The 22,401-nt window shown below is 41.2% G+C and overlaps 3 protein-coding genes across 3 annotated transcripts; all 3 read right to left on the bottom strand.

Annotated features, from left to right (window-relative positions):
* Window positions 1-2,770: 2,770 nt before the first annotated feature.
* LOC131472928 (protocadherin alpha-8-like) lies at window positions 2,771-5,294 on the bottom strand. Its single transcript, XM_058650424.1, has one exon. It carries the CDS (start codon window positions 5,129-5,131, stop codon window positions 2,771-2,773), a length of 2,361 nt encoding a protein of 786 aa, XP_058506407.1. The 5' UTR covers window positions 5,132-5,294.
* A 10,962-nt stretch (window positions 5,295-16,256) lies between these two features.
* Window positions 16,257-18,797, bottom strand: LOC131472927 (protocadherin alpha-3-like). The gene has a single exon (XM_058650422.1). It carries the CDS (start codon window positions 18,624-18,626, stop codon window positions 16,257-16,259), a length of 2,370 nt encoding a protein of 789 aa, XP_058506405.1. The 5' UTR covers window positions 18,627-18,797.
* Window positions 18,670-22,059, bottom strand: LOC131473055 (protocadherin-10-like). Its single transcript, XM_058650573.1, has 2 exons — window positions 19,503-22,059; window positions 18,670-18,694 (listed from the first exon to the last, which is right to left on the bottom strand). Exons 1-2 carry the CDS (start codon window positions 21,926-21,928, stop codon window positions 18,670-18,672), a joined length of 2,451 nt encoding a protein of 816 aa, XP_058506556.1. The 5' UTR covers window positions 21,929-22,059.
* Window positions 22,060-22,401: the final 342 nt, after the last annotated feature.

A 22,401-nucleotide genomic window follows, 5' to 3' on the forward strand; every position in this document is an offset into this window, starting at 1 on the left:
TGTGAATGTGATAGGAAATACGCGCATTGTCATTATCGTCGAGATCAAATGCGCGAACTGAAAATACAGGTGTTGTTAGGTCGTTGTTTTCAAAAATATAAAAAGTATACGGGGTCAGCACAAACTGCGGTCTGTTATCATTTACATCCGATACAACTACGGTTACAATCTTTTCAGATGAGAGCACCGGTTCACCGGTGTCTTTTGCAACAATTGTCAGTTCATACAAAGACTTTTCTTCTCTGTCTAGTTGGGACTTGGTAACTATCGCATACATGTTATCTTGAAAGGACGGAGACACAACGAAGGGAACGTTCTCGCGTATAAAGCAAGAAACTTTTCCATTCGGGCCTGAATCCAAATCACCAGCGCTGATCAATGCTACAGTTGTTCCAATTCTGGAATCCTCGGGAACCGATTTGGAAAACGATGTCACTTCAATTTCTGGTGGATTATCGTTAAGATCAATTACTTTTATTAGCACAGTTTTGTCTGAGGTCAAAGGAACGGGTCCTTTATCTGAAGCTTGTACGTCAATTTCATATGTTTTCTTTTCTTCAAAATCAATTGCACCTATCACTTTAATGTCCCCAGTCTCTGGGTCTATACTAAATAGTTTTGGCACATTAACATCAACTTCTTTTCCAAATGAGTAAACGATGTCGCTGTTTGCGCTTTCGTCCGAATCTGTCGCATTAACCTGGATAACTATTGTACCAGGGGCTGTGTTTTCTTTTATAGAGGTGGAATACGCCTCTTGTGTAAAAACTGGTGAATTGTCGTTGACGTCAAGCACCACAATCAGTATCTCTGTTGTTCCAGACTTCGCCGGTCTCCCACCATCAATAGCTGAAAGCAAAAGCTTGTGTTCTCTCATAACCTCTCTGTCTAATTGCTTCTGTAAAATCAGAAAGGGCATCTTACGCTCTTCGCCCCTCTCCTTTATTTCCAAACGAAAGTGATCATTTTGACTCAGCTTGTATTGCTGAACAGAAAACTGACCACCATCTGGGTCGCGTGCAGGTTGAAGCTGGAATCTTGCCCCTGGTAATGTCGATTCGAATATCTCCAGCCTTTTCTGTTTCTCTGGAAAGACGGGGGAGTGGTCGTTTATGTCCAACACTTCTATGGCCACGTAATGGATTTCCAGTGGATTTTCTAGTACTGTTTTGAGGCTGATTACACACGAGTCGCTTCGTTCACAGATCTCCTCCCTGTCTACTTTCCGACTGACATACAGGATACCGTCTTCTTTATCCAAATTAAAAAGGGGTTCTTTAGAACTGCCAACAATACGATGTTCTCTATTTTTCAGTGTAGCCTTATCGAGTCCCAAATCTTTCGCTATGTTTCCAACAACACTTCCTTCTTCCACCTCTTCGGAGATAGAATATCTAATCTGCGCCGTGGCTTCGCTGCAGATTGTTACCAGGACCAACGCGTAAGTGGCGCATCTCCATCGCTCCATCCACGTCTGGCGTCCCCTTTGTTCCATTATGTACGCAAAAAATACTCCTGGATTATAAAGGTGTGGTCAAGAAACAATAATCAACCTTCTTCGGTTACAAACTGCGCCCCATCGCCAAACTAGCGCTGTCAGTGATACAGAGCTACAGCTTCATGTTCAAGCTGTTTTCACGTAATGACAAAAAGCAGAGTTGGACCTCGTGACGATGAAAAGATCGAGAAACACTGTTTGCAATTTTGCTGTCACCATGCGACGCAGAAGGTTATTGCAGCTCTGTTCGCTAAAAAATAGTGAAATCAAAGGTTGATGAAGCGACGAAAACACGTTTTATGTAACCCTAATTATTTCATACATTACTAGTATATCCATATCCATGTGTGTTGCATGTTAAGTTGTGTATATTATTCTGGGGTATGTAAGGGTTTATTGTTAAATGGAAAAAAAAATAAACGTATTAACACTATAACATACACATACATAAAACAAGTGCATGAGACGGTTGGAGTTGCACATGCGAAGCTCACTGAATGAAGTTGAATGTTGGAACTCTCCTGGGCGTCGGTGTTAATTAGAGCCCGAATAAGAGACACTGTAATCTGCGTATAACCCTAAACTCAGAGACCGTTACCCATCCCAAGATCAACTAAGGTTGCATTTTCAAAAATACACCAGGTAACAATATTGTTTTTATAAATCAATAGAGTATGTCAAACGCAAATGCTACTATGTCGAAGATATACTACAGCAATGTTTTTATTGATATTTTCAAATGAAGTGGTTACATTTCAGAACCACGGACAGCGACAATAGGACTACACGAACATGTCAAAAGGGAATACTAAATACTTTGTTACAAAACAAAGGCATGGATGGAAACGCAAAAGCAGACACCACATCCACACCCTCAACTATCCAACAGATGATACAAATAGACGGTTCTACGTGTCTCCAAAAAAGTGAAAAAGTCAACTACACAAAACACAGGTACATCAGAAAATGTGGTGCATTCATATAGGACACAATTATGTCCAGTACCAGTTGTTGCTATGTTTTGGCCAGTACATTCAAGAACAGAGCTTCATCAAATATAAATGTATTTTGTATTGATACCTGTTACTTCTGTGGATCTCTATCCCCTGACACATCAGCACAAAAGTGTCAACTTTGCCAATAATATAACTAATCCCATCTGTCTGAGAACCAATTTTGCTACCAATCACAGCAGTCTCGTACAACCTATTGACATTTCACGCATAGTTCCTCCACCTGCTCTACATATAGGTAGGTTATTTAACCTAAAAATTAATGTCTTACCTCGTCACATGTTCTCCTCCTGTCAGGCAGCACAAGTGTATTCGCATGACTTCCTGGGACTATAGTAGATCCTATACTCATCCTTGGTCCAACTAACATGTATCGTTTTTCTCCAGATCTGTACTGGATGCTGTGGCACAGTGTTCCATCATAATTAGCCTCTTGTAGATATTTAGAAGTATAGTCTGTGGTCTTTGAACACTGCATTGCAATCAACACAATGATACTGATGAGAAAAAGAGCTGAAACTGAGCCCAGAGTTATCATCAGGTAGAAAGTCACATTAGTGTCCTCGTCTGCTTTTGTTGAACTTTTAACATCAGAAGCTGCAAAAGCTTCTTTGGGCTCCACAACTTTGACAATGACAGTAGCTGTTGCTGAGAGTGAAACGTTCCCATTGTCTTTGACCAGTATGACCAGTTTATGCTCAGCCTCGTCTGTCTCTGTGAATGGACGTAGTGTTTTGATCTGTCCTGTATAGCGGTCCAAAGTAAACAGACTGTGCTCAGTAACTTCCTGCAGAGAAAACAGTAACCAGCCGTTATATCCTATATCAGCGTCGTAGGCTCTGACTTTAGTCACCACGTATCCTGCGTTTACATTGCGGGGAATCTCCTCCACGCCTTCAGCAGAACCGTTGGAGCTGACTGGATACAGGATGACTGGAGCGTTGTCGTTCTGATCCAGAATGAACACGTTCACAGTGACGTTGCTGCTCAGTGACGGAGTTCCAGAATCTGACGCAACAACGTGGAACTGGAACGTTTTCAGTGTTTCAAAGTCAAAACTTTTGAGCGCCAGAATGTCTCCATTCTCCGAGTTTATGTTGAGAAATGAAGTCACTTTATTGTCCCCACTTCCATCTCTGAGAATATGATAGGAAATGTGTCCATTCTCATTCTCATCCACATCAAAAGCTTTAACTGAAAACACAGATACACCTGGCACATTAGCTTCAGTGATGTAAAAAGTATAAGGGTTCAGTGCAAACTTTGGATTGTTGTCATTCACATCCGACACAAGGACAGTAATTTTCTTTTCAGACGACAGTGACGGCTGACCAGCATCCTTTGCAGTTATTGTTACATCATATAGAGACTGTTTCTCTCTGTCCAGAGGAGATTTGGTAACTAATGAAAACATTTTATCTTGTAGGGATGGTGATAAAGCAAATGGAACATCCTCACCTATAGAGCAAATAACTTTTCCATTCAAACCAGAGTCCAAGTCATTGACACTGATAAGAGCAACTGTAGTTCCAGGTCTTGAGTCTTCAGGAATAGAGCTTGAAAATGAGGTGACCTCAATCTCAGGTGCGTTATCGTTCACGTCAACTATCTTGATGATGACACTTTTCTGTGTGGAGAGAGGAGCGGTGCCTTTATCTGATGCTTGTATTTCAATTTCATATTTATCTTTTTCTTCATAGTCTATTAAACCTTTTACAGTTATTTCACCTGTTGATGGATTGATATCAAAAAGTTTAAATAATCTGTGACTGACACTGTTGCTGAACGAATACACGACTTCTCCGTTTGTTCCTTCATCTAAATCAGTTGCATTTACTTGTATGACTGTCGTGTCTATCGGAACGTTTTCATCTAGAATCACGGAGTAAACATCCTGAGAGAAAACGGGTGTGTTATCATTCACATCTAAAACCTTTACAAGTATATTCATTTCACCAGATTTCGGAGGCTTCCCTCCATCCAGTGCGGTCAGAACTAACGAGTGACTCCCCGCAGTCTCTCTATCCAAAGATTTTTGCACGATTAAAACAGGTATTTTACCATCTTCGCCTTTGTCTTTAACTTCTAAACGAAAGTGCTCGTTTTGGCTTAGTTTATACTGCTGAATTGAAAAAGCGCCACCGTCTGGATCCCTTGATGCTTTCAGTGGAATACGCACTCCAGGCAGCACAGACTCTGAAATCTCCAACGCTTTGTCTTTCTCTGGAAAACTAGGATAATGGTCGTTGATATCCAACACCTCCACTCCCACATAGTGTACCTCTAGTGGGTTTTCTAGCACCGTTTTAAGATTTATCATACACGTGCTGGTCCGCTCGCACACATCTTCCCTGTCTATCTTTCGGCTCACGTACAGGACGCCATCGTTCTGATTTACATGAAAAAGAGGATCCGCATTGCTGGATACAATTCGATACTTCCTGTCTTTCAATGCGTTTTTATCTAATCCGAGATCCTTTGCGATATTCCCAACCACTGTTCCTTCGTCGACTTCCTCGGAAATTGAGTACCTTAATTGCGCGGATGCCAAACTCCACAAAAGCACAGCAACCACGCAGCCGATCCACCGTCCTCTCGCCTCGCATCCTCTTTGTTCCATGATTAGAAAACAGCCGTTTCCGATTCCTCTCTAGCTCAATAATAGTTTTGAAAAAAATAAAACCAGCTCATCCCTGTATGCAAATCGTCACTGTTTCAAATGTGATGAAAATACGGGACCGTGTTTGTCAAAGGTAGAAGAATGCGACTGCTCTCAGTGTCGAACTGAGAATGCTATAAAGAGGTGGAACCAAAATACGCTGAAGACTAAAGGAGTTATTTTCCAAACACACTGACACCATGCGACCAAAACGTTCATTGCAAGAGATGCATAGCTTATAATTTGTTATTGCAATAGTGTAAGTGTTTATATTCATTAAGCGTGATTGGGAGGTTATGGAGTATATGAAAGCAAACACTTCTCCAATATCACAAAACAAAGAAGTTTCTCATAATATCTCAATTCAATCGCTCTGAAAAAACAACAACAGCTTATAGCATTTAATCTATCCGTTGCTTTTAAATATTTCTCAACAACAAGCTGGAAACATGGGAGTCAAACATATCAGCACCACGGACAGCGACCTGCATCGCTTGTAAATACAGTATAGCCGACCAAGTGTTTGAGGAAAAAACCCTGATATTCTGATGTAACTGAAAGCACAAGTTTCACTTTGAATCAAACACCAATATGTTAACCCAACATATAGAGGAGAAACAATGAGATCCTCATACCGCAGAAGGACCAAGCGTACGTCAACATATCAATTATATTTATTGGTATCATTTCTTTGACCGTTAATTTTTGATTCTCTATTAGTGATCTACAGGTGTTCAATATTATGTCAACAGATATCACTTGACAATTATTTATATACTGTTCTCGACTGTTTTTCCACTTGAATTAGAGGGTTCTGATTCTCATTTGCAGATGCAAGTGTAGTGTCACAATAGGATAGTTGACTTTCAACAGATAAGCAAATCACTGTCAACTAATCTATGACTTCATGTTTACTTGACAATAAACATATAGTCAAAAGATAATTTGCTAAGAAGTTATCATACGTTTGATCAAATATTGACATGATCCTGAAAAAAACTAATCAAAAGTAGATATTTGTTGACATGATACTGAATACTTCTTGATCACTAATAGAGTCAACAATGGACTATCAAAATGACGTGTTACCCACTTATTTATACATACAATATGACTAAATCCCAAACTGGAAACAATAGGGTGCCAGTCAAATGTCCTGCTTCACCTCCGTTGTTACATTATGATATAAAAGAAACACCCAGCAAACATATGCAGTAAACAATTGACTGAAGGATTCAATAAAAAAAGGAATGAATGGCTGCTAACAGGAAAAAGCAGGGCTTCCCTGTGAAGAATTTCTTACCTCCTCAGACACTCTTCTCCTGTCAGGTAGCACGAGTGTATTCGCATGGCTTCCTGGGACTATAGTAGATCCTATACTCATCCTTGGTCCAACTAACATGTACCGTTTGTCTCCAGATCTGTACTGGATGCTGTGGCACAGTGTTCCATCATAATTAGCCTCTTGTAGATATTTAGAAGTATAGTCTGTAGTCTTTGAACACTGCATTGCAATCAACACAATGATACTGATGAGAAAAAGAGCTGAAACTGAGCCCAAAGTTATCATCAGGTAAAAAGTCACATTAGTGTCCTCGTCTGCTTTTGTTGAACTTTTAACATCAGAAGCTGCAAAGGCTTCTTTGGGCTCCACAACTTTGACAATGACAGTAGCTGTTGCTGAGAGTGACACGTTCCCATTGTCTTTGACCAGTATGACCAGTTTCTGCTCAGCCTCGTCTGTCTCTGTGAATGGGCGAAGTGTTTTGATCTGTCCTGTATAGCGGTCCAAAGTAAAGAGACTGTGCTCAGTGACTTCCTGCAGTGAAAACAGTAACCAGCCGTTATATCCTATATCAGCGTCATAGGCTCTGACTTTAGTCACCACGTATCCTGCGTTCACATTGCGGGGAATCTCCTCCACACCTTGAGCAGAACCGTTGGAGCTGACTGGATACAGGATGACTGGAGCGTTGTCGTTCTGATCCAGAATGAACACGTTCACTGTGACGTTGCTGCTCAGTGACGGAGTTCCAGAATCTGACGCAACAACGTGGAACTGGAACGTTTTCAGTGTTTCAAAGTCAAAACTTTTCAGCGCCATAATGTCTCCATTCTCAGAGTTTATGTTGAGAAATGAAGTCACTTTATTGTCCCCACTTCCATCTCTGAGAATATGATATGAAATGTGTCCATTCTCATTATCATCCACATCAAAAGCTTTAACTGAAAACACAGATACACCTGGCACATTAGCTTCAGTGATGTAGAAAGTGTAAGGACTCACTGAAAACTCTGGGCTGTTGTCATTCACATCTGACACCAGGACAGTCATTTTCTTTTCAGATGACAGTGACGGCTGACCAGCATCCTTTGCAGTTATTGTCACGTCATAGAGAGACTGCTTCTCTCTGTCCAGATGAGATTTTGTCACTAATGAAAACATTGTATCTTGTAGGGATGGTGATAAAACAAATGGAACATCGTCACCTATAGAGCAAATAACTTTTCCATTCAGACCAGAGTCCAAGTCATTAACACTGATAAGAGCAACTGTAGTTCCAGTTCTAGAGTTTTCAGGAATGAAGCTTGAAAATGAGGTGACCTCAATCTCAGGTGCGTTGTCGTTCACGTCCACAATCCTAATAATTACGCTTTTTTGTGTAGATAAAGGAGCGGTGCCTTTATCTGATGCCTGAATTTCAATTTCATATCTGTCTTTCCCTTCATAGTCTATTAAACCCTTTACAATTATTTCCCCCGTCGATGGATTAATATCAAAGATATCGAGTAATTTACGATTGACAATACTGCTAAATGAATAAACCACTTCCCCATTTGATCCTTCATCTAAATCTGTTGCATTTACTTCTATCACTGTTGTTCCAATCGGAGCATTTTCATCGAGCAGTACGGAATAAACGTCCTGGGAGAAAACAGGAGCGTTGTCGTTTATGTCTAAAACCTTTATTAGTATATTCATTTCACCAGATTTCTGAGGTTTTCCTCCATCCAGTGCCGTAAGTACTAATGAGTGACTTCCCACTGACTCCCTATCCAAAGATTTTTGAACAATTAAAAGGGGTATTTTTCCATCTTCTCCCTTGTCCTTAACTTCCAAACGAAAGTGGTCATTCGAGCTGAGTTTGTACTGCTGAACAGAAAAAGGACCTCCGTCTGGATCTCGTGCGGGTTGCAGTGGAGTTCGTACTCCGGGTAACACAGACTCTGATATCTCCAACGTTTTCTCTTTATCTGAAAAGCTGGGAGGGTGATCATTTATATCCAACACTTCCACTCTAACATAGTGGACCTCTAGTGGGTTTTCTAGCACTGTTTTTAGATTTATTAAACACGTACTGGTTTGCGCGCACACATCTTCTCTGTCAATTTTCTGGCTCGCATACAGAATCCCATCGTTTTGATTGACATGGAAAAGATGATCCGCAACAGTAGACACAATGCGATATTTCCTGTCTTTTAGTGTGGCTTTGTCTAATCCAAGATCTTTCGCGATATTTCCAACCACAGTTCCTTCGTCAACCTCCTCTGGGATGGAATATCGTATTTGCGCCGAGGCCACGCTCCACAAAATCAAAGCAGCCACGCTACTGAGCAAATACCCTCGCGTATTTCGCCCCTTGTATCTTCTTCGTTCCATCGTTAAACACTTGGCTGTCAATAATCCGTCAGACCAATAATCACTTCTTTAAAACGAGATTAAGTTCTTCCACGTTTGAAAATATTCATTCTCCGCCGACAATGACAAACATGATTGCCCAGCGTATTCACAAAGGAAGTGAGAAGCTCAGAAACGACTGCGACTACATCGACTGGAGCAGCCACTGAAGAGGTGGATCTAACGTGCTGCGATGAGAAGCTCATGAAGAGCCCTTTTTGATACTACACTGACACCTTGCGATTAAATTACTGCTGCAACAAAACAAAACAAAGAAAAAAGGGGGGCTCACTGACATCAAGTAAAAATGAAGTTTCTTAAAATGTAAAACTTAAAAATACTCGTCATTATGCCAGTTTTAGACACTCGGGATTACAGAATAGTCACGTGAAGTAGAACAACAAAGCGTCATATTTTAGACGCTCAGATTAGAGTGAGTCAAAAATGGATGTCCACTAAGCCTTAACCTCAGTTGTAACCTTTACGTTTGGTGATAGTTTTCAATTTCAAGATGTGTTTACAAAGCTATGATAATGATGAGAATGCCTTCCACTGGTGATGCCATCATATGATTTACCTAATAGCAAAGCAATTAACACATGACATGCGACAACTGAAGTCTGAAATCTAAAGTTACGCGGAAAGTCCTTTAAAATATGTTTTTCAGAAACAGCAGAATTGGAATATTAACTGACACCTTTACCCAAAACGGTCTCTAGAAATAACCATAGCTGCTTTTCATCATTGTTTTACATGAAAATCAAAGGGAGACAATTTCAGCACCACGGACAGTAACAGTCTGCATTTGGCAAAACTGGCAGTGCATTTAACACGTATACCTATAACAAAGACTTAAACAATTCTAACTTTAAATATTATGATTTGACTTCAAATTTCCCTGTATGGCCTATTGTTGTACATAAACTATAGTCCATATCTAGGCTAACTCATCAATTAATTTTACAGCAAGTGTTTGTGCCTAAATTAAATCCAATGAGCATTGACAGATAGCTGAGAACATATCAGGTTGATGCAGAAACGAGAAAATATGAAATCATGATAGATGTACCAGCTTCGAAAGCAGCGCAATGAAGTGAAATAAAGTTTATACACAACATTAGACCGTTCAGACAGGAGACAGCGTGAAATTGTAGGTCTTACCTCCCCAGATATCCCTCTTCTGTCAGGAAGCACTAGTGTATTCGCATGACTTCCTGGGACTATAGTAGATCCTATGCTCATCCTGGGTCCAACTAACATGTACCGTTTGTCTCCAGATCTGTACTGGATGCTGTGACACAGTGTTCCATCATAATTAGCCTCTGGTAGATATTTAGAAGTATAGTCTGTGGTCTTTGAACACTGCATTGCAATCAACACAATGATACTGATGAGAAAAAGAGCTGAAACTGAGCCCAAGGTTATCATCAGGTAAAAAGTCACATTAGTGTCCTCATCTGCTTTTGTTGAACTTTTAACATCAGAAGCTGCAAAAGCTTCTTTGGGCTCCACAACTTTGACAATGACAGTAGCTGTTGCTGAGAGTGAAACGTTCCCATTGTCTTTGACCAGTATGACCAGTTTATGCTCAGCCTCGTCTGTCTCTGTGAATGGACGTAGTGTTTTGATCTGTCCTGTATAGCGGTCCAAAGTAAAGAGACTGTGTTCAGTGACTTCCTGCAGTGAAAACAGTAACCAGCCGTTATATCCTATATCAGCGTCATAGGCTCTGACTTTAGTCACCACGTATCCTGCGTTCACATTGCGGGGAATCTCCTCCACACCTTTAGCAGAACCGTTGGAGCTGACTGGATACAGGATGACTGGAGCGTTGTCGTTCTGATCCAGAATGAACACGTTCACAGTGACATTGCAGCTCAGTGACGGAGTTCCAGAATCTGAGGCAACAACGTGGAACTGGAAAGTTTTCAGTGTTTCAAAGTCAAAACTTTTCAGCGCCATAATGTCTCCATTCTCAGAGTTCATGTTGAGAAATACATTTTCTCCTCCATTTCTGAGAATATGATATGAAATGTGTCCATTCTCATTTTCATCAACATCAAAAGCTTTAACTGAAAACACAGAGACGCCTGGCTCATTAGCTTCAGTCACGTAAAAAGTGAAGGGGCTGTGTGAAAACTTTGGGCTGTTGTCATTCACATCTGACACGAGAACAGTAATCGTCTTCTCAGACGATAATGGAGGATGCCCAGCATCCTTTGCAGTTATTGTCACGTCATATTGTGCCTGTTTCTCTCTGTCCAGAGGAGATTTGGTCACTAATGAAAACATGTTGTCCTGTAGGGATGGTGATAAAGCAAATGGAGCATTCTCACTTAAGGCGCAAATCACTTTTCCGTTAAGGCCAGAGTCCAAGTCATTGACACTGATAAGAGCCACTGTAGTTCCAGGTCTGGAGTCTTCAGGTATGGAGCTTGAGAATGAGGTGACCTCAATCTCTGGCGCATTATCATTCACATCAACTATTTGAATTATGACACTTTTTTCTGTAGTTAGGGGAGCATGCCCTCTATCTGATGCCTCAATTTCAATATCATACCTATCCTTCTCTTCGTAGTCTATTGAACCTTTTACTGTTATCTCACCTGTTAACTTATTGATATCAAAAAGGGTTAAAATGTTTTGATTCATACTGTTGCTAAATGAATAAATCACATCCCCACTTGGTCCTTCATCTAAATCAGTTGCATTCACTTGTACAACAGTTGTACCCACTGGAGCGTTTTCGTCGAGCGTCACAGAATAAATATCTTTCGTAAAAACAGGAGCGTTGTCATTCACATCCAGAACTTTTACTAAAATATGCATATCGCCAGATTTCGGAGGTTTACCTCCGTCCAGTGCGGTCATTATTAAGGAGTGGTTTGCTGCAGTTTCTCTGTCTAGCGATTTGTGAACTACTAATACAGGTATTTTACCATTGTTTCCTGTATCCTTAATTTCCAAACGGAAGTGATCGTTGTTGTTGAGTTTATATTGTTGTACTGAAAACTGACCACTGTCTGGATCCCGTGAAGGTTTTAACTGAAATCGCGCTCCGGGCAAAACGGACTCTGAAATCTCCAATATTTTATCTTTCTCCAGAAAACTAGGAGAATGATCGTTTATGTCCAGCACCTCCACTCGAACATAATGCACCTCCAGTGGGTTTTCTAGCACAGTTTTAAGATCTAATAAACACGTACCGCTCTGCGTGCATACAACCTCCCTGTCAATCCTTCGACTAACGTACAGGATGCCATCGTTTTGATTGACATGAAAGAGATGTTCCGCATTACTGGACACAATGCGATACTTCCTCTCCTTTAATGTGTTCTTATCTAAGCCAAGATCTTTTGCGATGTTCCCAATCACAGTGCCTTCGTCAACTTCCTCAGAGAGTGAATATCTTAACTGCGCTGTGGCGACGCTCCACAACAGCACAGCAACCACACAGACCGCCAGATATCCTTGCGACCATCCTGACTCGCGTCTTCTTTGTTCCATGGTTCGACCCGAAATAATCAGTAATCCATTACAACAATAGAAACGGTATTAAAAAACCGAATTCAGACAGTTTAAATGTGTAGAAATCCAGTCACTTCATGTAGGAATTCGGGCAAATTTGCCATCATAGAACAAGCACATAAACGAGGCTGCCTCTATCGCAGTGGCAGTGTTCTCAGGAGGTGGAACAAAGTAATAATGACGACAAAACACGCGTTCAGCTGACTTTTTACATTACACTGACACCGTGTGTCCTTATTTGTCACTGCAGAAAATTGGAAACATATGTTGTGCCCTGTGGGTTGCTTATACATTAATGCTCGTCATTGCAAATGTCTGATTGCAAATAAGGGAAAACAAAACCTTCTTTGAAATGGGGCAGTAAAAGCATATTTCGAGGATTGTCTGATATTGATATTAGAAATAGAAAACTAAGCTTTTTCAGCACTTTCAGCACCATGGACAACAACCATAGCGTGCTGCAGTTTAGTCTAAATGTCCAGGCTTTTCACATCCTCTAGCAAGTTTATTTCACAGATTATCCAGGGCTAATTGAAGGGAATGCCCACTGACGATGCAGTTACGCCAGTCTGAAACACATCAGCTTTTGTTGGTCCAAAAAACCCATTGCAAAATAATATAGTATCAGCAATTGGTCAACATCAGTCATTCAGAACGAAGAACGATCAGGTGAATGATTTTCCAGCTTAAATCAAACCAACAAACCCATAGTGGAGCAATACAAAACTTTATGGCAGCGTTGCAGAAAAACGTTTGTTATGTCAAAGTTTGCACGTTAAGCATCTTACCTCTTCACATGTTCTCCGCCTGTCAGGAAGCACGAGTGTATTCGCATGGCTTCCTGGGACTATAGTAGATCCTATACTCATCCTTGGTCCAACTAACATGTACCGTTTGTCTCCAGATCTGTACTGGATGCTGTGGCACAGTGTTCCATCATAGTTAGCTTCTTGTAGATATTTAGAAGTATATTCTGTGGTCTTTGAACACTGCATTGCAATCAACACAATGATACTGATGAGAAAAAGAGCTGAAACTGAGCCCAAAGTTATCATCAGGTAAAAAGTCACATTAGTGTCTTCATCTGATTTTGTTGAACTTTTAACATCAGAAGCTGCAAAAGCTTCTTTGGGCTCCACAACTTTGACAATGACAGTAGCTGTTGCTGAGAGTGAAACGTTCCCATTGTCTTTGACCAGTATGACCAGTTTATGCTCAGCCTCGTCTGTCTCTGTGAATGGACGAAGTGTTTTGATCTGTCCTGTATAGCGGTCCAAAGTAAAGAGACTGTGTTCAGTGACTTCCTGCAGTGAAAACAGTAACCAGCCGTTATATCCTATATCAGCGTCATAGGCTCTGACTTTAGTCACCACGTATCCTGCGTTCACATTGCGGGGAATCTCCTCCACACCTTGAGCAGAACCGTTGGAGCTGACTGGATACAGGATGACTGGAGCGTTGTCGTTCTGATCCAGAATGAACACGTTCACAGTGACGTTGCTGCTCAGTGACGGAGTTCCAGAATCTGACGCAACAACGTGGAACTGGAAAGTTTTCAGTGTTTCAAAGTCAAAACTTTTCAGCGCCATAATGTCTCCATTCTCAGAGTTTATGTTGAGAAATGAAGTCACTTTATTGTCCCCACTTCCATCTCTGAGAATATGATATGAAATGTGTGCATTCTCATTTTCATCTGCGTCAGCAGCTTTAACTGAAAACACAGATACACCTGGCACATTAGCTTCAGTGATGTAGAACGTATAAGGGCTCAGTGCAAACTTTGGATTGTTATCATTCACATCTGACACGAGGACAGTAATTTTTTTTTCAGAGGACAGTGACGGCTGACCAGCATCCTTTGCAGTTATTGTCACGTCATAGAGAGACTGCTTCTCTCTGTCCAGAGGAGACTTGGTAACTAATGAAAACATTGTATCTTGTAAAGTTGGTGATAAAGCGAATGGAACATCCTCACCTATAGCGCAAATTACCTTTCCATTAAGACCAGAGTCCAAGTCATTGACACTGATAAGAGCAACTGTAGTTCCCGGTCTGGAGTTTTCAGGAATGGAACTTGAAAATGAAGTGACCTCAATCTCAGGTGCATTATCATTCACGTCAACTATCTTGATGATGACACTTTTTTCTGTAGCCAATGGCGCTAACCCTTTATCAGATGCTCGAATTTCAATATCATATTTGTCTTTTTCCTCGTAGTCTATTAGACCTTTCACAGTCACCTCGCCTGTAGATGGATTCAAATCAAATAGTTTGAATAACCTTTGATTAATGCTGTTAGTAAACGAATAAACTACATCCCCGTTGTGGCCTTCATCTAAATCAGTTGCATTCACTTGTACGATTGTTGTACCTACTGGAGCGTTTTCACTGAGCATCACTGAATAAACATCTTTCGTGAAAGCGGGAGCGTTGTCATTAATATCCAAAACATTCACCAAAATATGAATTTCGCCAGATTTCGGAGGTTTACCCCCATCCAGTGCAGTCAATACTAAAGAGAAACTCCCAGTTGATTCCCTGTCTAAAGATTTTTGCACAACTAAAATGGGTATTTTGCCATCCTCTCCTTTATCCTTAACCTCTAAACGGAAGTGATCATTATTACTGAGTTTATATTGTTGCACTGAATATTGACTGCTGTCTGGATCACGAGAAGCTTTAAGCTGAATTCGCACTCCGGGTAACACAGACTCTGAAATTTCCAATGTCGTTTCGTTCTCTTGAAAACTGGGAGAATGGTCATTTATATCCAGCACCTCCACACCGACATAATGCACCTCTAGTGGGTTTTCTAACACAGTTTTTAAATTAATTAAACACGTACTGCTCTGCGCGCACACCTCTTCTCTGTCAATCCGTCGACTTACATACAGGATGCCATCGTTTTGATTGACATGGTAAAGATGACCAGCATTACTGGATACAATGCGATACTTCCTGTCTTTCAACGTGTTTTTATCTAATCCGAGATCTTTTGCGATATTTCCAACCACAGTGCCTTCGTCAACTTCCTCGGAGATTGAATATCTTATCTGCGCCGAAGCGACGCTCCACAACAGCACAGCAACCACGCAGCCCAGCAGATATCTTTGCGACCCTCCCGACTCGCGTTTTCTTTGTTCCATGGTTGAAGCCAAAATCATCAGTAATCCAAGGCAATAGTTATTCCATTGTTAAGAAAACAAAATTGGGTCAGATTTAATATGTCGAGATCCATTCACTCCCTGTGGACATTAGGACAAATCTACAATTTGCACAGCAAAAAGAACAAACGATCCTGCCTGTATCGCAGTCCCAATGTTGTCAGGAGGTGGAACGAAATAATCATCACGACAAAACACGCGTCAAGATGACTTTTTACATTACACTGACACCGTGCGTCCTTATTTGTCACTGCAGAAACTTGGAAGCATGTGTTCTGCACTGCGGGTTACATGCACATTAAATGGTGTCATTGCAAATGGCTGAGTGGAAATAAGGGAACACAAAACCTTCTTTGAAGACGCTGATAGCATATCAGAATCTTAGAGAACTTAGTCAAACACTTTCAGCACCATGGAGAGGGATAGTAACCAGGCTTTTCACATCCCCTTCCTAGTTTATTTCACAGGACATTCAGGGCTCATTGAAGTAAAGGCTCACTGACGATGCAGATACAGCAATCTGAAATACATCAGCTGTAGTTTTTGTTTTGTTTTTTTAAACGACCAATCTGCTGTAAATGTTACGTGTTATGGCCAGGCAGAAAGACAATTTCCAGCTAGAACTAAAGCCAGAAAAGCCAAAAGTGTAGCTATACAAAACGCTATGAGGCATCATGGTTATACTTAAAACTTGTTGTCACAGTTTACACATTAGTCATCTTACCTCTTCACATGTTCTCCTCCTGTCAGGGAGCACGAGTGTATTCGCATGGCTTCCTGGAACTATAGTAGATCCTATACTCATCCTGGGTCCAACTAACATGTAACGTTTGTCTCCAGATCTGTACTGGATGCTGTGGCACAGTGTTCCATCATAATTAGCCTCTTGTAGATATTTAGAAGTATAGTCTGTGGTCTTTGAACACTGCATTGCAATCAACACAATGATACTGATGAGAAAAAGAGCTGAAACTGAGCCCAAAGTTATCATCAGGTAAAAAGTCACATTAGTGTCCTCATCTGATTTTGTTGAGCTTTTGACATCAGAAGCTGCAAAAGCTTCTTTGGGCTCCACAACTTTGACAATGACAGTAGCTGTTGCTGAGAGTGAAACGTTCCCATTGTCTTTGACCAGTATGACCAGTTTATGTTCAGCCTCGTCTGTCTCTGTGAATGGACGTAGTGTTTTGATCTGTCCTGTATAGCGATCCAAAGTAAAGAGACTGTGTTCAGTGACTTCCTGCAGTGAAAACAGTAACCAGCCGTTATATCCTATATCAGCGTCATAGGCTCTGACTTTAGTCACCACGTATCCTGCGTTCACATTGCGGGGAATCTCCTCCACACCTTGAGCAGAACCGTTGGAGCTGACTGGATACAGGATGACTGGAGCGTTGTCGTTCTGATCCAGAATGAACACGTTCACTGTGACGTTGCTGCTCAGTGACGGAGTTCCGGAATCTGAGGCAACAACGTGGAACTGGAAAGTTTTCAGTGTTTCAAAGTCGAACCGTTTTAACGCCATAATGTCTCCATTTTCAGAATTTATGTTTAAAAACGAGGACACTTTATCTCCACCCATATCTCTCACAAAGTGATATGAGACGAGAGAATTATCATTTTCATCACGATCAGATGCTTTTACTGAAAATACTGACGCGGCTGGGCTGTTATTTTCAGTGATATAAAATGTATAAGGGCTTGATAAAAACTCTGGACGGTTGTCATTCACATCTGATATAATGACGCTTATTGTCTTTTCCGTTACAAAGGAGGGGTCGCCTGTATCTTTGGCAGTAATTGTGACGTAATATTGAGAAATATTTTCCCTGTCCAACTGCTTACTTGTTACGGCAGCGTACATGTTTTCTTGCAACGAAGGTGATAAAGTAAAAGGAACACCTTCTTTGATTGTGCAAATTACTTTACCATTGATGCCCGAGTCTAAATCACTGACGCTAATGAGGGCCACGGTCGTTCCAATTTTAGAATCTTCCTTGATGGAGCTAGAAAACGATGTCACTTCTATCTCAGGAGCATTATCATTAACGTCAATAATAGTTATCATAACACTTTTAGCAGTTGTCAGTGGAACTTGTCCTCTGTCAGATGCTTTTATGTCAATTTCATAACTTTTACTTTTCTCGAAATCTATCGGACCTGTTACTTGAATTTCCCCTGTCTCTGGGTCAATACTAAAGAGCTCCATTAATGTGGAATCAACTTCATTACCAAATGAATATGTGACATCACCGTTTGCACCGTAATCCAAATCAGTTGCATTTACCTGAATCACTAGGGTGCCAATGGGGGCGTTTTCTTGTAGTGTGGCAGAATACAGATCGTCATTGAACACTGGCGAGTTGTCATTAACATCAAGTACATCCACAACTATTTCTATATCACCAGACTTCACCGGTTTTCCTCCATCAACGGCTGTGAGACGCAGCTTATGTCTGCCAGTCGTTTCTCTATCAAGTTGCTTCTGCAGAACTAAAAATGGCACTTTACGGTCTGCGCCTCTATCCTTGACTTCTACCCTAAAATATTCACTATGGCTGAGCTTATATTGTTGAATCGAGAACAGGCCGACATCTAGGTCGCGCGCTGCTTGTAGTTGAAATCTCGCTCCTGCTAGAGCCGACTCAGAAATCTCGAGCCGCTTTTCCCTCTCTGGAAAAACAGGCGCGTGATCATTTATATCCAGTATTTCCACTGCCACATAGTGAATCTCCAGGGGGGTTTCCAGTACCGTTTTCAGCTGGATCAAACATGGGCTGGTCCGTTCGCATACCTCCTCCCTGTCTATCCTCCTTTTGACATGCAGGATACCATCGTTTTGATTCACCTGAAACAAGGGTTCAGTCGAACCTGCTACAATGCGATATCCTCGCTCTCTCAGTACACTCTTATCTAGACCCAGATCCTTAGCAATATTGCCGACAACGGTTCCTTCTTCAACCTCCTCGGATATAGAATATCTGATGTGAGCAAAAGCTCCACTCCATAAAACGTCCAAAACCACCATGATGGCAAACCAACAGTGTCGCTCCCTCCGGGATCTGCGTTGTCCTCTTTGTTCCATAACCGATATAGTAATGACCAGTCCGTGAAAAATGCGTCCTATTTTACAGACCAAGTGCCTTCATCGTCCTGTTGACGCGCAAAAGGTCTGTTAACCAAAATCTCATGAATCAAAAACGTTCTACTTACTGGCAGTCGCGATGTGGCGATCGCATACTGAATGAGACAAATGTGAGGGTTCGGTGAACATAAAGCACATGACGTAAAGCGCTGCCAAATACACAGAATCGCTGAACTACACCGACACCAAGCGCTGCAGTGTTGCAACTGCACAAGCAATATCTGCAGAGAGGGTATATCCCAACATCATGATGTTATCATGTCCGGTTAAGAGTCCAGTCATTTGGCTAACCATGACCAAATGAGTAAATGAAGTCAGAAATCAATAAAGTTATGCGGAGAGTCCTTTTTTCAGAAACAGCAGAAATTGAATATTGAATTAACTGACACCTTTACTCAAAACAGTCTCTAGAAATAACCATAGCTGCTTTTCATCATTGTTTTACATGAAAATGAAAGGGTGACAATTGCAGCACCATGGACAGTAACAGTCTGCATTTGGCAAAACCAGCAGTGCATTTAACACGTATACATATAACAAAGATTTATACAATTCTAACTTTAAATGTTATGATTTGACTTCAAATTTCCCTGTATGGCCTATTGTTGTACACAAACTGTAGTACACATCTAGGCTAACTCATAAATTAATTGTACAGCAATTAAATCCAATGAACATTGACAGATAGCTGAGAACATATCAGGTTGATGCTGAATCGAGAAAATATGAAATCATGATAGATGTACCAGCTTTGAAAGCAGCGCAAGGGAGTAAGATAATCTGTAAATGAGATAAAGTTTATGCACAACACTTGACCATTCAGAAGGGAGAGACAGTGAAAATGTAGATCTTACCTCCCCAGATATCCCTCTTCTGTCAGGAAGCACTAGTGTATTCGCATGACTTCCTGGGACTATAGTAGATCCTATACTCATCCTGGGTCCAACTAACATGTACCGTTTGTCTCCAGATCTGTACTGGATGCTGTGACACAGTGTCCCATCATAATTAGCCTCTGGTAGATATTTAGAAGTATAGTCTGTGGTATTTGAACACTGCATTGCAATCAACACAATGATACTGATGAGAAAAAGAGCTGAAACTGAGCCCAACGTTATCATCAGGTAAAAAGTCACATTAGTATCCTCATCTGCTTTTGCTGAACTTTTAACATCAGAAGCTGCAAAAGCTTCTTTGGGCTCCACAACTTTGACAATGACAGTAGCTGTTGCTGAGAGTGAAACGTTCCCATTGTCTTTGACCAGTATGACCAGTTTATGCTCAGCCTCGTCTGTCTCTGTGAATGGACGTAGTGTTTTGATCTGTCCTGTATAGCGGTCCAAAGTAAAGAGACTGTGTTCAGTAACTTCCTGCAGTGAAAACAGTAACCAGCCATTATATCCTATATCAGCGTCATAGGCTCTGACTTTAGTCACCACGTATCCTGCGTTCACATTGCGGGGAATCTCCTCCACACCTTTAGCAGAACCGTTCGAGCTGACTGGATACAGGATGACTGGAGCGTTGTCGTTCTGATCCAGAATGAACACGTTCACAGTGACGTTGCTGCTCAGTGACGGAGTTCCAGAATCCGATGCAACAACGTGGAACTGAAACTTTTTCAGTGTCTCAAAGTCAAAACTTTTGAGCGCCACAATGTCTCCATTTTCAAGATTGATATTAAGAAATGATGACTCTTTATTTCCATTTGCTGTATTTCTGAGAATATGATATGAAATGAGAGCGTTTTCTCCCTCGTCACGATCAGATGCTGTTACAGAGAAAACAGATGCTCCTGGAGTGTTATTTTCGGTGATGTAGAAAGTGTATGGACTAGTCGAAAACTCGGGACCGTTGTCATTCTTATCGGACACGAACACACTAATAGTTTTTTCGGATGTTAAGGCTGGTTCGCCTGCGTCTTTGGCGATTATTGTAATAACATATCTTTCCTGTTGCTCTCTGTCGAGCAGGGATTTTGTGACGACAGCAAACATGTTATCTTGTATAGACGGAGTTAATGCAAAGGGACTTTCTTCAGCGATATAGCTAATTATTTTGCCGTTCACTCCAGAATCTAAATCGGTAATGCTGATAAGTGCTACGGTTGTTCCTGGCCTGGAGTCCTCTGAAACTGCACTTGATAATGATGCCACCTCTATCTCAGGAGGATTATCATTTTCATCTCCAATTTTAATTATAACACTCTTATCTGTTCTGAATGGAATGCTTCCCTTATCAGAAGCCTGTATATCAATGTCATAGCTGTCTTGTTCCTCAAAATCCACATGACCTTTAACGGTGATCTCCCCAGTAACAGGCTCGATGTCAAACAGCTCTCGAATTTTAAATTTAACGTCATTGCCAAAGGAATACACCACTTCTCCGTTGGCACCGTCATCCAAATCGGTTGCGTTAACTTGGATTACGGTTGTGCCAATGGGGGCATTTTCTTGTATCACTGCCGAATACGTGTCCTTTGTAAACACTGGCATGTTGTCATTAACATCTAGAACTTCAATGTATATTTCCACTGTACCAGTTTGTGGGGCGTTTCCGCCATCTATTGCTGTCAACACAAATTTATGACTACGTTGGGCTTCTCTGTCTAGCTGTCTCTGTAATTGTAAAATCGGAGTTTTACCATCTCTACCCCGGTCTTTAATTTCTAAACGAAAAAAGTCATTAGGGCTGATTTTATACTGTTGAACAGAGTTTTTTCCACCATCCGGATCATGGGCATTTTGTAACTGATATCTTGCCCCTGGCAAAGTGGATTCAAAGATTTCCAGCCTTTTAATTTTCTCTGGAAATGTGGGAGAGTGGTCGTTCAAATCTGTTATCTCCACTGTCACATAGTGCACTTCTAGTGGATTTTCGAGAACAGTTTTAAGGGTTATCAAACAGACAGAGCTCTCCTTACATACATCTTCTCGGTCGATTTTGTGGTTCGTATAAAGAACACCGTCAATCTCATTTACCTTAAAAAGAGGTTCACTCGAGCCAGGCATAATATGAAATCCCCTCTGTCTCATCACATTGAGATCTATTCCCAAATCTCTAGCAACATAACCAACGAAGCTTCCCTCCTCCAACTCCTCTGATATAGAGTATCGCAGTTGAGCCGAGGCCGATCGGAAAAATGACAGCAAAACCAATATTCCAAGCAATGGTCGCCATGACTGCCGTCCCCTTTGTCTCATTTTGTGAGATAAAAGTACAAAACAAGATATATCCATCATCCGTCCACGTATGGGTTTATGTCTTCATTACAGCAAGAAAGGCGGTTACCGTCTCTTTTGGGTAGATTTTACGAAATGGAAAAACAAGCGGTCACTGTGCGCTTATTCCGAACCTGCAGCAAGATGTCGTGTGTAAATATACTGTGGACAGACTCGTGTATCCTTATCCGGGGCACTACAAGCCTTATAATGATAAGGCAGTGCCACCTTGTGAATGTATTGAATAGTGCATTTTATCCTTTTTAAAATTCCCCACGTTCAAGTCACGTTTTTCAAGTCGAATAAATTCAACTAAGATTTCAGTGCAGTGGTCGAAGTGATCAGTGAAACAGAATAAACAGCATATGTGCATATTTACTCACCTCAGATGTTCCTCTCCTGTCAGGCAGCACAAGTGTATTCGCATGACTTCCTGGGACTATAGTAGATCCTATACTCATCCTGGGTCCAACTAACATGTACCGTTTGTCTCC

This window comes from Solea solea, chromosome 14 (genome assembly GCF_958295425.1).
Source record: "Solea solea chromosome 14, fSolSol10.1, whole genome shotgun sequence".
In the NCBI taxonomy this organism is placed as follows: Eukaryota; Metazoa; Chordata; class Actinopteri; order Pleuronectiformes; family Soleidae; genus Solea; species Solea solea.

Bases quoted from the DNA above. Each gene is read 5' to 3' on its own strand.
- LOC131472928 (XM_058650424.1), bottom strand. From the start codon at position 5,131: ATGGAACAAAGAGGATGCGAGGCGAGAGGACGGTGGATCGGCTGCGTG.
- LOC131472927 (XM_058650422.1), bottom strand. From the start codon at position 18,626: ATGGAACAAAGAGGACAACGCAGATCCCGGAGGGAGCGACACTGTTGG.
- LOC131473055 (XM_058650573.1), bottom strand. From the start codon at position 21,928: ATGATGGATATATCTTGTTTTGTACTTTTATCTCACAAAATGAGACAA. The intron at 18,695-19,502 runs GTCAAGTGTTGT...GCGCGTCAACAG, and splicing joins CTGTCTCTCCCTTCTGAATG to GACGATGAAGGCACTTGGTC.